This window comes from Enhydra lutris, unplaced genomic scaffold, assembly GCF_002288905.1.
Source record: "Enhydra lutris kenyoni isolate GAN:26980312 unplaced genomic scaffold, ASM228890v2 scaffoldscaffold27, whole genome shotgun sequence".
NCBI lineage: Eukaryota > Metazoa > Chordata > Mammalia > Carnivora > Mustelidae > Enhydra > Enhydra lutris.
Window position 1 is genome coordinate 2,705,033 of NW_019154111.1, and position 20,184 is coordinate 2,725,216.

Consider the following 20,184-nt stretch of genomic DNA (forward strand, 5'->3'; position numbering starts at 1 on the left):
AATTCTCAAGTTATTTTTTCAAACAGCTTTACGAATGATGTCGATATCAGATTATCACTATCCTAAAACAAAAGAGAAAAAAGTGGGGGCACCGGGGTGGCTCAGTTGTTGAGTGGCTGACTCTTGATTTCAGCTCAGGTCATGGTCTCAGGGTCATGGAATCCAGCCCTGAGATGGGCTCCTTGTACAGCAGGGGAGTCTGCTTAAGGGTTCTCTCTCTCTCTCTCTCTCTCTCTCTCTCTCTCTCTCTCTCTGCCCCTCCCCCTGTTCTCTCTCTTTCTCTCTCTTTCTTTCTCTTAAATAAATAAATCTTTAAGAAAAAAAGGAAAAAAATAAATAGGATTGGCAAACTACAAGAAGCACTCAACAGCTAAAATAATATAAAAAGGTATTTGTATTGAAACAAGAAATCCCACACTTGAAAGTAGTTTGCTAAGCCTGTAAAAATTATGTGAGGCAGGGGGCAGGGGCGGGGTGGGGGAAAGAAGCTAAGGAGAGAGGGTTATGAGGACAAGATGGAAGAGGTTCAAGGGAGGCTGTTAAAGCATGCTAGGGGTTTACTCTACAGACAATAGGGAACTACTGAAGAGTTTTTAAAAGGAGACTGACATGATTTCATATGCATTCTAAAGGGGGAAAAAAAACCAATTCTAAATAAAAAGGAGAATGTCAAGTTGAGCAACACCTATTAGTTCACATATTAGTTCAAGCGTGACAAGATTATGGCCTGCATTAGGATGACAGCTGTGAGAATGAAAAGATAAGGATGGATTTAAGAGACTTCTGGAAGTAGAACTGTTTAAGGTTGAGTGGTGAGAAAAAGGAAGAAATCAAACAAATGGTATGTAATCTCCTACAATTAGAAAAACAGGCAAAGAATGCATTTGAAAAGCTAGAGGAAGAAAGGATAAAATTCTGACATGCTAAATTTCAGGAACCTCAAGCAGATGCAAAAAAAAAAAAATGGTTTCAAGGAGGCAGTTCTATATGTGGGACAGGAGGTCTGGGCTAGAGATACTGATTTAAAACTTATAGACAGGTAGTAGTCCCCAGTACCAGCCTCCTCCAGAAAATCTGTTGTCTTTGGAAAGGCCTCAAACTCCCCTCCTGGCCCATAAGCTGTCCAAAAAAATCTAGGCCCAACCACCTCAGAGTAAAGAATATCTCTCTCTCAAATTTCATCTCTGTTAACTAATCCTACCCTCCCCACAGAAAACTTTGCACACATCCATCCTGTCTTTGAACCTCAAGCACATTTTATAAACCAGACCTATTCCCCAGTGGACCTCTGTGTCCACTGTGAGGGTCAGGAAAGTATGTGCCATGTCTCTTTTTCATTTTACACTTCAGGGAATTTGTGTGAGGAAATGTATCTCTTTCAAGATGTAGGAATGCCAGTTGATTAGCTGAAGCCTGGAGAACGCAGCTGAAAAGCTATGTGTCTCCAATAATAAGACCTAGATTCTATTTCTAGTCTTTCCAAGCATGTGTGATTTTGAGACACTGGTGTAAATTCTGTTTTAGTTCTGTTATCTACAGACCAAGAAAAAAAAAATGGTACCAGCCTTGTTTCCTCTTTGTAGGCTTATTATCCCATTGGCATGAGATTATGGGCTTATGAGACTTTGAAGGGCTAGAGTGATACAAAGAATAATTAATTTTACATCTCAGACTGCCCTGATATGAAATCACCACTGGCAGTGTCTATAAAGAATTTAGCTCAGAGCCTGGGATTTAAGAGCTATTACTGAAAGTGTTCTTGTTAGAGGGTGCTCTGAATTCTCCAAAGATGACCCGAGCAGTTTATTATTGGCTGAGAAATCTTTTCATTAGGTAAAAAGCACTGACGGGTCCTTCCTTCTGAATTGTCACCAATACACAGTAGGTCCTCAATTTAATATAACCTAGAATACAGACCATTTCCCCAGCTGTCAAACTAACTGCTCTATGAGTGCTTTGCATTCCCACATGTCCTTAGCTCAGAGCTGGGGACCAGGATAACAGACCAAGCTGGTGATGATGGCAGAGTGATGAAACAAACAGTGATCACAGGGAAAGAGGAAGGAAGTGTAATAAAGATGGGAGGGGCTGAGGAAAGGGGTAAGTATTAGGTGTTTCGGAGCAAACCTGGGGACACCGCCTGAGCTAAGGTGGCGAATCTTGTCCCTCACAGCCCTGACCTCAGAAACTCCATGTGGAAGATAAGCCCTGAGCCTAGAGCTCCCTTCCCCACAGACAGCTGATTTGAGGCAGATGGGCTTTTAGGGACAGCAGGTAGAGGGACCTGGATCTGGAAGTCTAAGGAACTGGGCTTTTTTTTTTTTTTCCTTCCCTGAAAGATCCAAGAGAGGAACAGTCCATCTTCCCTCGAGCAGAAGCCCATCTTCATTGTGTACCTGGAGCCCTCTTCCACCCCCGTCTTTATGCCCAGAGCTGTTTTCCTATCCCATTTCACGTCCCCCTACCTAACCATATCCACTGATTCTACCAGGCATTCCTGAGGAGAACACTGTCCTGACAGTTTCATACTCTGCTGATTTTCTGCATCTCACAGGGAAAGATCTGGACTGCTATGAAATTTATCTTCTATTTGGGTGTCCTTGCTGGTATGTATCCATGACCTTCTACTCCATCCTATAAGGCACAGGTTAATGTAGGCTGGAGTAAGGCGGACTGGGGCATGTGGAGGGTACAAAAGAAGAGCCTAAGAAAACCAGTCACGGACAGAACTAGGCATCTCCCTTCCGAGACCCCAGGCAAAGTCTCGCAGGAGGCTGAGCCCACTGTTCCAGTGCTAAGCCACAGAGTGGGCGATGGTGCTCACTTGCCTTAGAGAATGCTCAACAATGAGTGTTCCCTGCGATGATTCCAAAATGTGGGCCTCATTACCCACAGAGCAGGTTCCAGTGTAGTCGCAGGGACGAAGAACTCATTTCGAAGTCTGATATCCTCCTGTTTCAAAAGCTAAGAGACTCAGAATGCAGGGAATGAAGATGGCAGAAACAAGATCAAATGCAAGGGCCCTACCTCCTGCACTCCCTGACTTCCAAGAAGTCCTTCTGATGGCAGAATTTGCTGGTGAGGCATTCCCCACCACACCGTGTTGCATCACTATTCGCTGTGTGGGCTTGGACAAATTACTTAATCCATCTGTGCTGCAGTCTCTTTTGTCAAAATGGGATATTACTATCTGTATTATAGACATGTTGTGAAAAATGTTAAATAAATCCATGTAAAGCACTTAGAACAAGAGCTGAGAGCCTCTTGTCCTTATTAATATGCCACGTTTTTCCCCCTTGGGATTTCTGTGCGATCAAAAAGCGTGTGGAGCAGTATAGGCTATGGCTTGGGAAGGATTATGGAAGAACCAAGGACAGCTGAGACAAGAATAGTACTTTATTTCTGACACTACAAGCAGACTTCCTCCCTATCGTCTCAAGTGTTTTTTTTAATAATTCATTTTTTAAGTTACATGTTCATATTAAAAATTTGGAAATATTAAAAAGTAGAAAAAAAGAAACATTGTTCGTAATCCCACCTCTCACTCAGCACATGCTAACACTTTAAATTTATTCCAAGGCTTTATTTTACTTACTTTTGCATTTAAATGGTTTATTTTTTTTTTCTTTGCTTGTTTTTAGATGATTGGATTACAGGATTGATGTACATGTTTTATATTATTATTAACTTAATGAAAGTTTATCAGTATTTCCTTTGTTTAATATTCTTTATAAATATAATTTTAATATGTATATAATGTTCCAAATGTTGATGTGCTTTTCCATTTCAGCACCTTACATTACTATATTGGACATTAATATTTCCAATGTTTAGCTATTAGAGATAGTCTAAAATGAGCACACATTCATAATCTTTGTCTACACTTAAATATTTCTTTGGAATGGATCCTTGGGGTTGGAATTATTAGGTCACAGGTGATGCACTATTTACACTCTTGATGTCTATTTCTAAATGTTTTTCAAACAGAATTAATTCATGTCCCTACCTACAGTGAAAGAGTCTCTTCCATTGTACTTTCTTAGATTTTAACAGTATCAACATTAAACCAAAAATTATTATTATAAACATTAGATAAAATGGTTATGTGATTTTTACTAGAAGAGGGTCAAACACTTTCACATCTCCTGGCCAATTCATTACTTCTTTAAAATTGCTCATGTTGGGATGCCTGGGTGGCTCAGTGGGTTAAGCCTCTGCCTTCAGCTCAGGTCATGATCTCAGGGTCCTGGGATCGAGCCCCACATTGGGCTCTCTGCTCGGCGGGGAGCCTGCTTCCCCCCACCCCCCGACTGCCTCTCTGCCCACTTATGATCTCTGTCAAAGAAATAACTAAAATATTTAAAAATTAAAAAATTAAAAAATTAAATAAAATTGCTCATTTTCCTTCCCAACTAGGAAACTGCTGATTAAGACATGTTTTAAGACAAGTAAGACAGGTAAGACATGTCTTACCTATTAAGAATGTTCTGTGTTTTAAGAATACTGATTACTTTCCCAGGGACAGTTTTCTCTGCTCACTCATCTGTGCAGAAAGAGGACGATGCTCCGTATCTGGTATACCTCAAGTCTCACTTCAACCCCTGCGTGGGTGTCCTCATCAAAAACAACTGGGTGCTGGCCCCAGCTCACTGCTACTTACCGTGAGTGCTGGGAACCCTCCCCTCCCCACCCACTGAAGCAGCCCCCCTCATTCTACCTCAGTGGTGCTCAAAGGGAGGCAACTTTCCCTTCCAGGGTGCATGTGGCAAAGTCTGAAGATATTTTCGCTTTGTCACAATGCACTGAGAACGTGCTGTGTTCTTGGCACCTATCTAGCAAACAGAGGCCTTGGCCAGGAGGGCACTGATCATCCCACAGTGCGCAGGCCAGCCCCCACAGGAATCACCCAGCCCCAAATGTCAGCAGTGAGGAAACCCGCCCCACAGAGCATGCCTCCTCAGTTTTTTCAAGTTTTTTAGTGACAATATGAATGTGTCTGAGTTAAGGGACCAGCAGGTAACTGAGGGTGCACTCGAATTAGACAAATTGAGAATAGTTCAGTACCCCTAGGATTAGTACTAGAAAGGTATTAAGGGGGCAAGACGAGAGAATGGTACAAGAAGGGCAGTGGGGAAGGCTGGGGAGGAGAGAGAGGGAGGAAGGGAGGAAGCACCGTGTGGAGGGACGGCTCTATAGGAAGCACGGTGTGACAACCCTGTGAGAAGGTAGCTGGGAGGATAAGTACTCCCCCCTCATTCTCCCTCCCAACACTGCTGCTGGCTATCAACCAAAACCTAATCAGAGACCAGAGGACAAAAGAATCCATCGACTTAATCTACATATATCACCTTCCAGAGGTAGAGAGCAGGATGAAGTAGGCTTGTGAGTGGATCTGATGAAGCAAACAGAGCTCCAGCACTCAGGGCATCGCATTCTCTTCCGTCCACCAGAATGAAATGCCCGGTTGGATAGGCTGTAGCCGGAGTGGAGGGAAAGTAATATTTTTCTGCCACACACAAGTGGCAGAAAACACTACTACATTAAGGATGCCGCATGAAAACACAGCGGTTAAAGGCTCCCCCTTTACTGTGTGACCGTAGGTGAATTACTACTATATGTCTCCATTACTTCACATGCAAAATGGATTAAAAATAGAATCCACTTCACAGTTTTGTGATGAGTCGCAAATGAGGTAACCCAGACTCCAGGTAAAGCAACTGATACAGTACCTGACACGTTGTAAGTTCAGTGTCGTCTCTGACAACAATAATGGTAATGATAACAATGACCATGAGGATGGGGTGATAGTGACACGGGTGACTTCCAACCCCTTCTCCCTCCAGAAACCTGAAAGTGCTGCTGGGAAATTTCAGGATCAGAGTCAGAGATGGCACAGAACAGGCAATTAACCCCATCCAGATTATCCGCTACTGGAACTTTAGCCACAGCAACCCCCAGGATGACCTCATGCTCATTAAGCTGGAGAAACCTGCCAGACTCAACAACAAAGTCCAGCCCCTTCCCCTTGCCACCAGCAATGTCCGGCCAGGCACCATCTGTCTGCTCTCAGGTTTGGACTGGAGCCAAGACAACAACGGTGAGTGTACCCCCCACGGCAAATCAGAGTCATTAGTTACCCCGGAAGAGGAGCACCATGTCCACACAGCTGGGAAGAGAGGAGAGGAGAATGGGAAGAGATCATGAGTGGTCTAGCAAAAAGAGACCCACCCAGAAGTCCAAAGCCCCTCCCTTCCCAGGATGGTGACACACCACTACCTCCTTGAGACTTCAGGTGTTGGAGCCACCAGGCCATCTGACTCTGCACAGAGGCCGCACCATTCCTGTCAGGCACAATTCCCAGTGAAGGGGCTGGGCTCCTCCATTGCATATGGTTCATTCTGCATGTAGAGGAACCTCAGAGAACGGGAGTCAGGTCACCTCTTATTCCTCCAAGACTGGAAACGGAATAGAAAGGAAACTCTGTTTCTTAAAGCGACATAAAGCCTATTTTTAAATCCTCTGGATTAACTCTCATAATCATGCATGAGATCATTCCCTTTTCTCATTCCTTTTTTCTTCAGACATACACAGAAAACACCAGTGGAAATAGAGGGTGGTGGTTGGAGGGGCTCCATAAGAAAGGCAACCAGGAAGGCTTCTTCTGTCCTGTCTTCCCTCAGGCAGACACCCTGATTTAAGGCAGAACCTGGAGGCCCCTGTGATGTCTGATAAAGAGTGCCAGAACACCGAACAAGGAAAAAGCCACCGGAACTCCTTATGTGTCAAATTTGTGAAAGTCTTCAGCCGAATTTTTGGGGTAATCTTTTTCTCTATATTGTTTATTTGCCTGTATGTATCTAGTTAACCAATCATGACATTAAAAAAAAATTAGAATGCCCTCATCCTCTCACAATTTTTTGAGAATTTGATAAGGCTGCAGCAAAGCCCCCATTGTTTCTTCAGTAATGGGCCCTCCTTATAGATGTCCTTATTCATTAAAGCGTGTCACGCAAAACCTCCATTTTGCTAGGTTTATTATTCTCATAGTTGCAGGTCAAAATGGGCTTAAAAAAAAATTCAGGGCGCCTGGGTGGCTCAGTGGTTAAAGCCTCTGCCTTCAGCTCAGGTCATGATCTCAGGGTCCTGGGATCGAGTCCCGCATCGGGCTCTCTGCTCAGCAGGGAGCCTGCCTCCTCCTGTCTCTCTCTGCCTGCCTCTCTGCCTATTTGTGATCTGTCTGTCAAATAAATTAAAAAAAAAAAAAATTCAAACTTCACCATGGAAACTGGCTTCACCAGTCCAGAGAAAAATGGGGTTTGATTCATTTTAGAGTTCTAGAGAGTTACAGTTCTAGAGAGGTTTTTCTCTGACTTTCTCAAGAAGAAACAAAGCTAGAATTCATCTAGATCCAAAGCTTCCTGTCCCCTGATCTGGGGCTGTTTTCATGATCCAGCATGCTACCCCTGGGCAGAGCTCATCCATGTTGGGGACGAGAGGGCTCCTGTGACAAGATCTGACCATCTCTCTGTGTCTCTCTCTCTCTGGTAGGAGGTGGCCGTCGCTACCGTGATCTGCAAAAACAAGCTCCAGGGGATCGAGGTGGGACACTTCATGGGAGGAGATGTCGGAATCTACACTAATGTTCACAAATATGTATCCTGGATTGAGAGCATCACTAAAGAAAAATGACACCCTACTAATCCCTCTGCATCCCACTGGCTTTGTCATTAACTCTACAAGCCACTACTTCCCTCCAATTCAAAATAAAATTTCCAAGTGGAAATGCATCACACCACTAGCCTATTTTTTCTTGGTTGTGTCTCTGCCCATATCCCACTATGACGTGAAAAACCAAGAACAAAAAATGAAATGAGCGCTTATCACACTATACCAGGGTTACATCCATTATCTCATTTAATGCTCATAACAAACCCTTGAGGTTATCTTTCATCCCCACCTTACAAATGAGAAAGTTGAGAGTAAAAACAGTACTTAACATTGTCTAAAGCCAACAGACATCACAGACTGGAACGGAACCCCCAAATTCAGATTCTCGGTCTCGTGCTCTAAGCCCCAAAATTATAGGGGGTGGTCCATGGAACCACAACAGATTGTGGCTTCTATTTTCCTGCTACTTCTCTTATTCAAAGAGTCTGAAGCTTTCACTTGTGGCTAAGATTGTGGGTTCTGGAATAATATCTCCTAAGAATGGCCAAGCTTTCTCTCACTGCTGTACTGACTGCAGTGTGCTAAAGGAGAAGAGCTAGTAAATATGTAAGAAGTAAAAAACAGAACATAAGGACAGGGTCAACAACCATAAATCAAGTCCAACAGGAAGCTTTGCAGCTCCAGAACAAGGTGAAAAATTCATCTGCATCCAAAGAGAATAAAACCTCAGAGCAGTAGAAGATTCCAGAGGCAGATATGGCTGAGAGGAGGTGAAGGAAGGGCAAAATTGGGCTTAGCCACAGACCATGTAATTAACAAAGCCAAGAAAGGGGGTACCAGTCCTCTGGTTGAGAACTTTGGTAAAGAACTTGAGAACTGAAATGAGAAGAAACCAGAGAGGGAGACAAACCATAGGAGACTCTAAATCTCAGGAAACAAACTGAGGGTTGCTGGACTGGAGGGGGGTGGGTGGGATGGAGTGGCTGGGTGATAGACATTGGGAAGGGTATGTGTTGTAGTGAGTGCTGAATATTGTATAAGACTGATGAATCACAGACCTGTACCCCTGAAACAAATAATACATTACATGTTAATTAAAAAAAAAAAAAAGGTTCAACCAATTGGTTGAACCAATGTTTGAACCACTGGTTGAACCAACCAATTGGTTCAAAACCAGTGTTCAACCAACTGAGCCACCCAGGTAAAAAATAAATTAAAAGAAGAATAAAGAAAGAATAAAAAGAACTTGAGAACTGAGAACTCCCAAATGTCTCAAATCTGGAAATGATAGAGAAATTCTGGATATTCAAGACATTGGGGAATACAGGACAAGGATGGGTAAAGTAATCTCCTCACAGTGGTAGAATGAGGAAAGAACCACACGCTATCCTTGGACAATATTTTCTATTTCCTAAGTTTAAAATACAATCTATACTTTAGAGACTTTTGTGTTAGGCAGAATAATGGTTCCCTAAACATATCTACACCCTAGTCCCCAGAACCCATAAATAAGTTACTGTACATGAAAAAGGCAGCTTTACAGCTGTGATTATGTTTATGCACCTTGGGATAGGAAAATTATCCTGGATTATGTGGGTGGGAGCAATGTAATCACCTGGGCCCTTAAAAGTAAAAGAGAAAGACAGTATTTGGCCAGAGAGATGTGACAACAGAAGAGGTAGCAGAGATTCAAAGCATGAGAAGGATCTGACTGGTCACTGCAGGTTTTGCAGATGGAAGAAGGGGACTATAAGGCAAGAAATGTGAGTAGTCTCTAGAAACTGAGAATGAAACTCAGCTTCAACTAGCAAAGAAATGGGAACTTTAGTGCTGTAATTGCAAGGAACTGAATCCTGACAACAACCAAAATGGGCAAGGAAATGGATTCTCCCCAATAAGAAACACAACCTGAACAACACCTTGATTTTAGCCCACTGAAATTTTTCCAAACTTCTGACCTATGGTACTGTAAACATAACAAATTTGTGTCAATTTAAGGTATTTGTGGTAATTTCTTATAGCAGCCATAGAAAACTAATACAACTTTCAAAACACATTTCCTAAAAGAACTGCTTTCTATAATAGGATATAAAAACCTTCAATGGTTGTCAATTGCCCTGAAAATAAACTCTAAACTCATCAGAATGGCATCCAAACCTCCTTGAGACCTCCTACCCACACTACCCTATTCCCAAAATATTTCTAAATACATCTTCTGTCACTTGACCCTGTGAAATGCAAATATGAGTAAAAGGAATGTCAGAAGAAAATGTAAAGAAAAGCCTAATGCCCTCTGTCCGTTAAGATGGCAACCTGGTCAAGACCCAAACTTCACGGGGTACCTGGGTGGCTCAGTGGGTTAAGCCTCTGCCATCAGCTCAGGTCATGATCCCAGGGTCCTGGGATCGAGCCCTGCATCAGGCTCTCTGCCCTGCAGGGAGCCTGCCTCCACCTCTCTCTCTCTGCCTGCCTCTCTGCCTACTTGTGATCTCTGTCAAATAAATAAATAAAATCTTAAAAAAAAAAAAACCAAACTTCACAAAGTTAGATTCATTTAAAAAATTCCTCAAGGGGCACCTGAGTGGCTCACTTGACTTGGCATCGGATTCTTGATTTCGGTTTGGGTCATGATCTCAGGGTCATGAGATCGAGCCCCAAGTTGGGGGCTCCACTGGGCATGGAGCCTGCTCAAGATTCTCTCTCCCTCTCCTGCTGCCCCTCCCCACCCCTGCTCACTCTCTCTTTCTCATTAAATATAATATAATATAATATAATATAATATATAATATGATATAATGTAATATAATATAATACTCTTAGTGTTGAAGGCAAAAGCAGCATTATCCCAGGTAAAGTATTTCCTCTCCCCCCACTGCCTATGATTTAGACAAAGACAAATTATATCAATCACTATAACAATCAACTCCTCAGTGTAGGTTTTTTCTACTAATTTTTTTCAATCCCATTAATTAGAGTGAGTTTCCCAGGCATAGCAACCAGGAGCAGCATGGTTCGAGGGCTAAACCATCAAGACTACAAACCATCAAGACTTCCCTGAGTGCCATGTTGCAGCTCACAGATCCCTTTCCCTCTGTCCTCCCTCTACTCCTGGCTCCTACATCTAAGGTTGTACTGTGTTCTCTCCTTGAGGAAGATGCCAGCTGTCCTACACTAATGTTATTTCACTGATCGTAACCCCTTAAAACCCCAAAAAGATTTCAGTTTGCATTCTGCCTTAGACAGAGAGGCAAGTTTACTCCAAAATAAGAATACAGTTTTAGGGGTATCTGGGTGGCTTAGTGGGTTAAGCCACTGCCTTTGGCTCAGGTCATGATCTCAGGGTCCTGGGATTAAGCCCTGCCCCGCATCGGGCTCTCTGCTCAGCAGGGAGCCTCCTTCCCCCCTCCTCTCTCAGCCTACTTGTGATCTCTCTGTCAAATAAATAAATAAAATCTTTATTAAAATGATTTTTAAAAAGAATACAGTTTAAACAGGATGCAGTAAGGGGCACCCAATTCTTGTTTTTTTTCTTAGATCTCTTCTTCTAAGCTATATTCCCCACTTACTTGAGGTTTCTGAGGAAAAAAAAAAAAAAGATATCTAGTGATTTGTCCAAGACCATAGAGTAATAAAAAGCAGACTAAGGATAACAAACCTTGTCCAATTGACTCCAAAGCCTGTGCCATTTCCTTTATGTTCTTCCATAACTACATTTCTAAATACACAGATGTTTCCTAGATACTTAAACTTCCTTCTTTCCTCAATACAGCAAAAAAGCCCCTATTTAAATAACATAAGAAGTTTCATGGCTTCTCACGTGATCTCTGATTTTAGCTCCCACTGAAAAATTCTTCGAGGTCTATATATAGTGAGTCATCGCAATTCCTATTTAAATTTAAGGCCTCTTTGGAAACCACTTCAGAATGTTCCAGTTCTATATTCCAGAAAATGATAGACTTAAGCCCAATATAGGTATAACAAGAATGACTAAACTCTGATATCAATAGGTGATTGGCAATATCATTTCAACTTATGTATTTTGGTAAATAGCTTTGAACGAGAAATCAAAGCCAAAACAACATTTTAAAAACAAATAATTGGGGCACCTGAGTGGCTTAGTCAGTTAAGTCTCCAACTCTTAATTTCAGCTCAAGTCATGATCTCAGCAGTCGTGAGATAGAGCCCCATAGCAGGCTCTGTGCTGGGTCGGGGGGAATCTGCTTGAGATTCTCTCCATCTCCCTCTGCCCCTCCACCCACTCACACATGCATTCTCTCTCTCTCTCTCTCTCTCTAACAAATAAATAAATCTTTTAAAAATTGAGAAACAAAACCAAATAGTCGTATGTTAGATCACTTATTTGTGGAGCATAACAAATAACATGGAGGACATAGGGAGATGGAGAGGAGAAGGGAGTTGAGGGTAATTGGAAGGGGAGATGAACCATGAGAGACTAGGGACTCTGAAAAACAATCTGAGGGTTTTGAAGGGGCGGGGGGTGGGAGGTTGGGGGAGCCTGGTGGTGGGTATTATGGAGGGCACGTACTACATGGAGCACTGGATGTGGTGCATAAACAATAAATTCTGTTACACTGAAAAGAAATTAAAAAAAATGAAAGAAATTCACTCTCCTTTTACAAAGAATTTCAAAATTGTAATGAGCCAGTAACTAATATTAGCAGAGATAAATTTAAGAAATCTGCAGATAAATGCCTGAAACATAAAGTTGAGGCTAAGAATGATTTGTTGAACAAATACTACATCAGCTTGGATGTGCTACCATTGTTATTAAAATAAACAATATATTATTTCTCAAAACAATTTAAGTCATAATCAAGGAAAACAGATTTTTAACCCTCTTCATTTTAGCCACTAATGCTTCTGACACAGATTTAGCTATAATTTATTCATCTTCAGAATATAGAAATTTCTATCAGTCGTGTGCTTCAAAAGAAAATTACTACCAAGAGTGAAAATATTTTCAATTCAGACTATTAACTATATGTAATAGAATTACCTTATGGACATAAATCTTTGTGCAAGAATTTAACTTGTAGACTGATATTAACTCTGACATGATTTTTTAAATACTCATTCTAAAATCTAGTAACAAATTGCTGAAATAATCATTAAATCTTTAAGATTTTTGGATGAGTATCTACCAGGCTCCTCCTGTTTAGAATATTCTACTGCATGTGTACATTAAGTAAAAAGGACAACTGTAGACATCAGTCATGTTCTGACTTAGACCCATCCTAATCAGTGTCACATCACATTCTTGGCTAAAGTGAATGCTCGACTGAAAAAGAATAGCCAATGCAGAAGAGCTTTTGAAAAAGCATTTATGCATTTGTTTTAGTAACCTTTCGAAGGTTTCTAAAGATACTGGCTTCTGAAGATATGGGCAGTAACCTCTTTGACCTGAGCCGCAGCAACTTCTTGCTAGACACATCTCCAAAGGCAAGGGATACAAAAGCAAAAATGAACTATTAGGACTTCATCAGGATTAAAAGCTTTTGCACAGCAAAGGAAACAGCTAACAAACCCAAAGGCAGCCTACAGAATGGGAGAGGATATTTGAAAATGATTTATCAGATAAAGGATTAGGATCCAAAATCTATAAAGACCTTATTGAACTCAACACCCACCCCCCCCAAAAAAAAACAAAACAAAACAAAACAAAAAACACACACACACACACAAAAATCTAGTCAGGAAATGGGCAGAAGACATGAACAGACATTTCTCCAAAGAAGACATACAAATGGCTAACAGACATGTGAAAAAATGCACAACATCACTCCACATCAGGGAAATACAAATCAAAACCACAAGAAACCACCTCGCATTGGTCAGAATATAAAAATTACTAATAAATGACTCAGCTTTTGACATAGGCTTTCTGATGATTTTTGTATGGATTCTAATAGCTCTTATCTAAAGCAAATCCTCCACTATTCAGGAGATCTCATACTCTCTCTTCTAGTCAAGAAAATCACTCCAGTATTTCCCCTCCCTACTCCATTTCCCTCCACCTTTCTCTCTGCCCTTCCCTCCATCTCTCTCCTGGATCAGTCACATCAATATACAACTAAGCCATTATTTCTTCTATTAATAGTAAGTATCTAGATCTCATGTCCCCTACCCCCTGCTGCTCTTTCTCTCCAATTTACAACAAAACTCCTTGAAAAGTTTCTCACTTTCTCCAATTGCTTTCCAACCCAGTCTCCTGCCCCAACTCAAATCTGACTTTCACAAAGTGTTCTCTCTAAAAACTCCTCTTTCTAAAGTCTTTGATGACTTGTATATTTCTACAAGGTCAAATCTCGGCTCTCATTTCACCTGACATTATCAGTATTATCTGACAGTTAGTCATTCCCTCTTCTTAGAAACAGTTTCCTGACTTAGCCCAGGGCAACATGATTTTTTTTCTACTGACCTCACGGGCTACTTCTTTTCAGTCTACTTTACTGATTCAACCACATCTCTCCAATCTCCTAACATCAGAGTGCCCAAGTTTCAGTCTTAGACTTCTTCCATCTATATACACCCACTTCCTTAGTGGTCTATACCAGTCTTGGGATTTTAAATGCCATACATGCTCTAAAAACTCCTGAATGTGTATCTCAAGTTTGGACGTCTCCCTTGACTTCCAATCTCGTATCTTCAGCTGTCTACTCAACAGCTCACTTTGATATCTAATCTATATCTCAAACTTAACATACCCAAATTGAACTCCAAGTTTTACCCAAAGATCAACCTCCTCCACCCACAGTCTTCCCCATATAATCTGATGACCCTGTAATTTACTCAAGCCAAAAATTTTGGAATCACTTTTGATTCCTCTCTGCTGCCTCAAATCCAATCTACAGGTATATTCTACCAGTTCTACTTCAAAACATTTCAGCAATCTTACCACTTCTCCCTGCCTCCACTATTACCACCCTGGTAGGCCTGGTTATTACAAAATCCTCCTAACTCATCTCCCTTTTTCTACTTTTGTTGTATTAAACTCAACCTATTCTCAATACAACTAACTACCAAAGTGATCTTTTAAAATATAAGTCAAGTTTTATCACTTGCCTCTGCTAAAAACCCTCCAATGGCTTCCCGTCTCACTCAGAATAAAAGACAAAGTCTACACAGTGGTCTATATGGACCCTAAAAATTCTACTGGCCCTTTTGACCTAATCTCCACTACACCCTCTACTCTAGCCACACTGGCCTTCTTGCTCTTCTTTGAACACATTAGACACTTTCCTGCCTCTAAATTTTTGCACTTTCCCCGGGTACATGCATGGCTTACTTCCTAAAAATCTGTGCTTAAATATTAGTTTCTCAGTGAAGTCTTATCTGACTACCCTGTTTAAAATTAGGATCCCCACCTCTGATGAAAGTATGTATTAATCTTCTATGATATTGTGACATGCATATGAGAAACCTTAGAATTATGTTTATTCACCACTTTTAGACTTCTGCTTTTAGGGTTTTTCAAGGATGTTTGCTGTAGCACAGTAAAGAGCAAAAAACGGGGGCAGATGGTAATAAAAATGTCCAGCCATAAACTGTTGCTTATTTTTTAAAAAAGCAGTACAATCATAAACAATAACATATATGGTCATTTAAAATGGTGTAGAAAAGGCAGAATCTGACCTATAAATACAAAGAGCAAAGTGACGGTCACCAGAGAGACAGGGAGTAAGGAGATGGTCAGAATGGGTGTAGGGGACTGGGAAGTACAGGCTTCCAGTTATGTAATAAATACATCAAGGGGATAAAAGGCACAACAAAGGGAATAGCCATGACATTGTAATACTGCCCTACGGTGACAGGTGGTCACTATGAGCATGGCATAACATGTAGAGAAGTTGAATTCGTATGTCATACATCTGAAAATAATGGAACAATGAGTGTTAACCATACTCAAATACAAAATATTAATAAAATTAAAAAGTACAATGATATAGAGACGAATGTGTAATGGCATCAAAACTGTAAGTATAAAACTCAGTTTATACAATAGTGTATGTGTTATAGCTCCATGGTTTTTATGCCCATGGCTATTCACTCAACAATACCTAATAATCTAAACAGTGAAGAACAAGAGGAAAACTAACAAAAAGATCCCTGTCCTCTTGGAGTATACATTCTAGCTTAAGGATAAAGGCAGTTAAATAAATTTAAAGATGGATTATACCACATAAGTGCTATGGGGGTGGGGGAGTGAAATGGGGTGGGGGAGTGAAACGGAAACGGGAGTGCTGGGATAACCTGAGCGGGTTCTAAGAATCCTTGGGAATCCCAGGAAAGCAGTAAATGGAGTTGGAAGGTGGTTGTGGGAGGTGGCATCTGTGTTCCTAGAGATGTTACTATTAATATGACGTAGTGAGAATGCCATCATCAGGGTGCGAGTGAGTGTAGGGAATGTTGTTGGCAAGGTGTAATAATAAAGTGTGACAAAAGGTGGCCTCCATGTCTGAGTGTACCCATGTGATGCTGAGGACAAAAAAACAAAAGAAAGGAAAAGGATATGAGAGCTCTCTAGGGACATCTAGAACACGAATCTCAGAAGCAATGATTTGTGGTGCGTAAACAATGAATTCTGGAACACTGAACAGAAATTTAAAAAAATAAATAAAAATTAAAAAAAAAAGGAGAAGAAGCAATGATTCAGACTGGCAAGTGCTCCTGTGGGAACAATGGGAAAACCCAAAGCCAGCTGATACACAGCTAAGGGCCTTGGAGTTCATCAACTGCAATATCAGATATTCCTCCAACCCTTTTTCTAGTTCCTCACAAATATCCAGAGTGCTGAATTACAAAACCTTATTAAAGGAAAGAAAGCCTGAACCATTCATACACGTCTTTTTTTTTAAGTTTTTATTTAAATTCCAGTTAGTTAACATACAGTGTAATACTAGTTTCAGAATGATTTGACAGTTAACATACATCACCCGGTACTCATCACAACAGAAGCACTCCTTAATCCCCATCACCTATTTAACCCATCCCCCTTGGGGCACCTGGGTGGCTCAGTTGGTTAACCCATCCCCCCACCCACCTCTCCTCTGGCAATCATCAGTTCGTTCTCTATAGTTAAGAGTCTTTCTTGTTTCATAGTCATGTTTTACCCTATATTCAATAAGTCCTCCTCAACATGATACTATGTTAATTAGATTGATTATACATTAGGAAAACTTCAGTGATTTTAATGCTCTACTCTTTCTAACCCTTGCTGCACATTAGAATCAGCCAGGGAAGCTTTATTTTATTATTATCATCATCATATCATTATTATTATTGTATTATTTTCAGTTAGCAAACATATAGTACATCATTAGTTTTTGATGTAGTGTTCAACAATTCATTGTTGTGTATAACACCCAGTGCTCACCACAACACAGGCCCTCCTCAATTCCCATCACCCAGTTACCCCATCCCCCCATCCCCCTCCTTTCTCTAACCCTCAGTTTGTTTCCTGGAGTCCAGAGTCTCTCATGGTTTGTCTCCATCTCTGATTTCTTCCCATTCAGTTTTCCCTCTCTTCCCCTGTAGTCCTCCCCTCCATTCCTTATGTTCCACATATGAGTGAAACCATAAGTGAAACCATATGATAATTGTCTTTCTCTGTTTGACTTATTTCACTTAGCATAATCCCCTCCAGTTCCATCCATGTTGATGCAAATGGTGGGTATTCGTCCTTTCTGATGGCGGAGTAATACCCCATTGTATATATAGATCACATCTTTATCCATTAGTCTGTTGAAGGGCATCTTGGTTCTTTCCACAGTTTGGCAACTGTGGCCATTGCTGCTACGAACTTTGGGGTATATATGGCCCTTCCCATCTCCTCTGGGACTCCGCTTACACAATAACTACTCTGTTGTTTCTATGTGCCCTATAGCTGTTCTTTTCTTTTACATTTTCCATCTTTTTACAGCTGCCTGTTACCTTCTGAGGGTTCTTTAAGCTGAACTTCCAGTTCGTTAATTAGTTTATTAAGTATTCATTAATTCACCATCAATTCTGCTGTTTAATCTAATTATTGAGTTACTTTATTTCATTTAAAAATACATATTTCAGAATGCAAAAAGAAATCAGACAGCAGGTGTGTGACCTAGAATCAGCCAACCAGAGGCTCACCAGCAGGACTGCGGACCTTGGAGCTAGGACCCAGGGGCACATTCACAGAGGCAGTGGCCGTGTCACAATGTTGAGAGGCACAATGTTGACAGTCGAAATGTGTGTGGTGGTTCCAGCATCAGTCCCCAGAAAGAGACTTGGTCATGTTCTCAGTTGTTTAAACTCTCTTGGTTCCCATTCTGATCTTGACTGTCCAGTCTTCCCACTGATTCTGTGAGATAGCCAATTTCCTCCCAATAAATGTATTTTCTCCTTAAGTCATTTGAAGTTGAACATGAGATAGGATATGGGGAAAGTACCAGACAGATGAAGCACTAATTTCTTCCTTCTACAAAATTCAGATTCCATTGATACTATCACAAGTTATGGTTCAAAATAGTAAAGTTAAAAACATATTACTTAAAGTTATACAATTAAGGACAAATAAAACTCATCAAATTTAGGGGAGGAGAAGAGTTTTGGGGTTAAGTGAGATAATCCCCAAACTGTGATGGATAGGATTCAAAAGTTACAGTTCAAAGTTGATAAACCAAGTAAGAGAGGCAAAATCTTAAGCGTTCTGAAAGTAACTAAGGCAAATGGCAAAATATGACTACATCTGGACAGTGGGACTAATAATGGGGAATGGAATGAAAACATGTTCGTTTGGAACTTTTTAGTCCTCTCCTAGGCTGAATCATACTACGTAACAGAAAGAAAGGCTAGTGATATCCACACACATTGAGGCACACACAGGCACATGCGCACATGCACATGGATCCAGCTGCAGCTCTGGGAATGCAAACTAGAAAAGATTTACATAAGAACCAGTGCAAGAGCACAGATTTGCCTCCAGATTTGTTTTCTGGGATAAAACACAAAGCAGCCTCACACCCATCCTGAGCTAAATCATGTTTAGAAAAGGAAGGAAATCTAATCCCCCAAAGTGGGGAAAATGCAAGTGGTTTGTCCCCAAGAAGAGCCAGTCATGGATACTTCAGTTGTGACTGGGATCTTGGCTCCAAGGCAACCCACTAATAACCTTTCAAGTTGCAACAAACTTGAAAGATTAATTGTTTATTTCATCTGTTGAAAAATACTCATAAAGTAGGAGTTTATGAGTATGGAGTATTCCATAGGCTCACCCCAGCGTAAAGCCTTATAAGTATGAACAAGAGAAACTTAAGTTTTACTGGAAAATGTACAAGACCCACAGTCCAAAGCTCTGAGACTGTTTTACCTGCATCGTTTACCAGCTGATGATCTTGAGCAAATCACTGCTCCAGCCTGAGTTTTGTGATGTATAAAATGAAGAGAGAAATACTAACTACATAGAGTTGTTATTAAAATCAAATGAGATGATGGGTGATATATAAGAATACGTGGTAAAATGTAAAACCCAACCCAAATGGGAGGTACTATTACTATCATTCTTACAATTGTTCACAAAGGACACCTGTATAAAGATAGGCATGGCATAATGGAAAATTCATCCTACTACTAAAAATATAACACAGGATTGGGGCGCCTGGGTGGCTCAGTGGGTTAAGCCGCTGCCTTCGGCTCAGGTCATGATCTCAGGGTCCTGGGATCGAGTCCCGCATCGGGCTCTCTGCTCAGCAGGGAGCCTGCTTCCCTCTCTCTCTCTCTCTCTGTCTGCCTCTCTGTCTACTTGTGATCTCTCTCTATCAAATAAATAAATAAAATCTTTAAAAAATATATATATATATATAACCCAGGAGAAGCATCTCTCTACTTGAAATGGATGGATATTATCATTCCCAGAAGACAAAAGACAGTCCTTGACTTCATACAATGCACAGTGACATCAGAGGAGCCAGTTCTGCCCTTCGTGATGACTAACATCTACACATGCCTAGCACGTACCTCAGTTCACAGCTTTAGGTAAGGAAAAGACACACATTGGGGAGAATAGATTCCAGAAAGTAGATGAACATGGTTCCTAAGAAGTGAAAAAAAAATGTTAAGTATATCAAGTATTGTCCTTTGAATTCCAGATCCCCTCAACTGAACCAAAACAAATTGTGCTCAAACAAAGCTAAAAAGATGACTGAGAAAGCACATAAGAAGAGGGATGGGATTCAGAGAAGCCAAAGGCAAAGCTACCTGTTCAGGAAGGTAGCATGATGTCCAAGGATAGAGCTCGGACCCCAGAGTCAGGAAACTGAACTCTGGTCCCAGCATTTCCCTTGGCTCTCTATGAAACCCTGGGCAGGCCATTGTCCTCTACAGGCCTCTGTTTCTTTATAACATAAAAGAGGAACTGAAAGACTAATTAATGCAGCTAATTGATCATTTAGAAAATATTTACTATTTATTATAAGCTAGGGACTGTTCCGGGCATCAGGAACCTAGAAGAAAACAGAAACAGAC

General features: G+C 41.0%; 1 protein-coding gene across 1 annotated transcript; it reads left to right on the forward strand.

Annotated features, from left to right (window-relative positions):
* Nucleotides 1-2,572: 2,572 nt before the first annotated feature.
* Nucleotides 2,573-7,785, forward strand: LOC111152103 (protease, serine 37). Its single transcript, XM_022510410.1, has 5 exons — nucleotides 2,573-2,606; nucleotides 4,520-4,661; nucleotides 5,844-6,097; nucleotides 6,681-6,817; nucleotides 7,549-7,785. The coding sequence occupies exons 1-5, from the start codon at nucleotides 2,573-2,575 to the stop codon at nucleotides 7,687-7,689; spliced, it is 708 nt and encodes a 235-aa protein (XP_022366118.1). The 3' UTR covers nucleotides 7,690-7,785.
* Nucleotides 7,786-20,184: the final 12,399 nt, after the last annotated feature.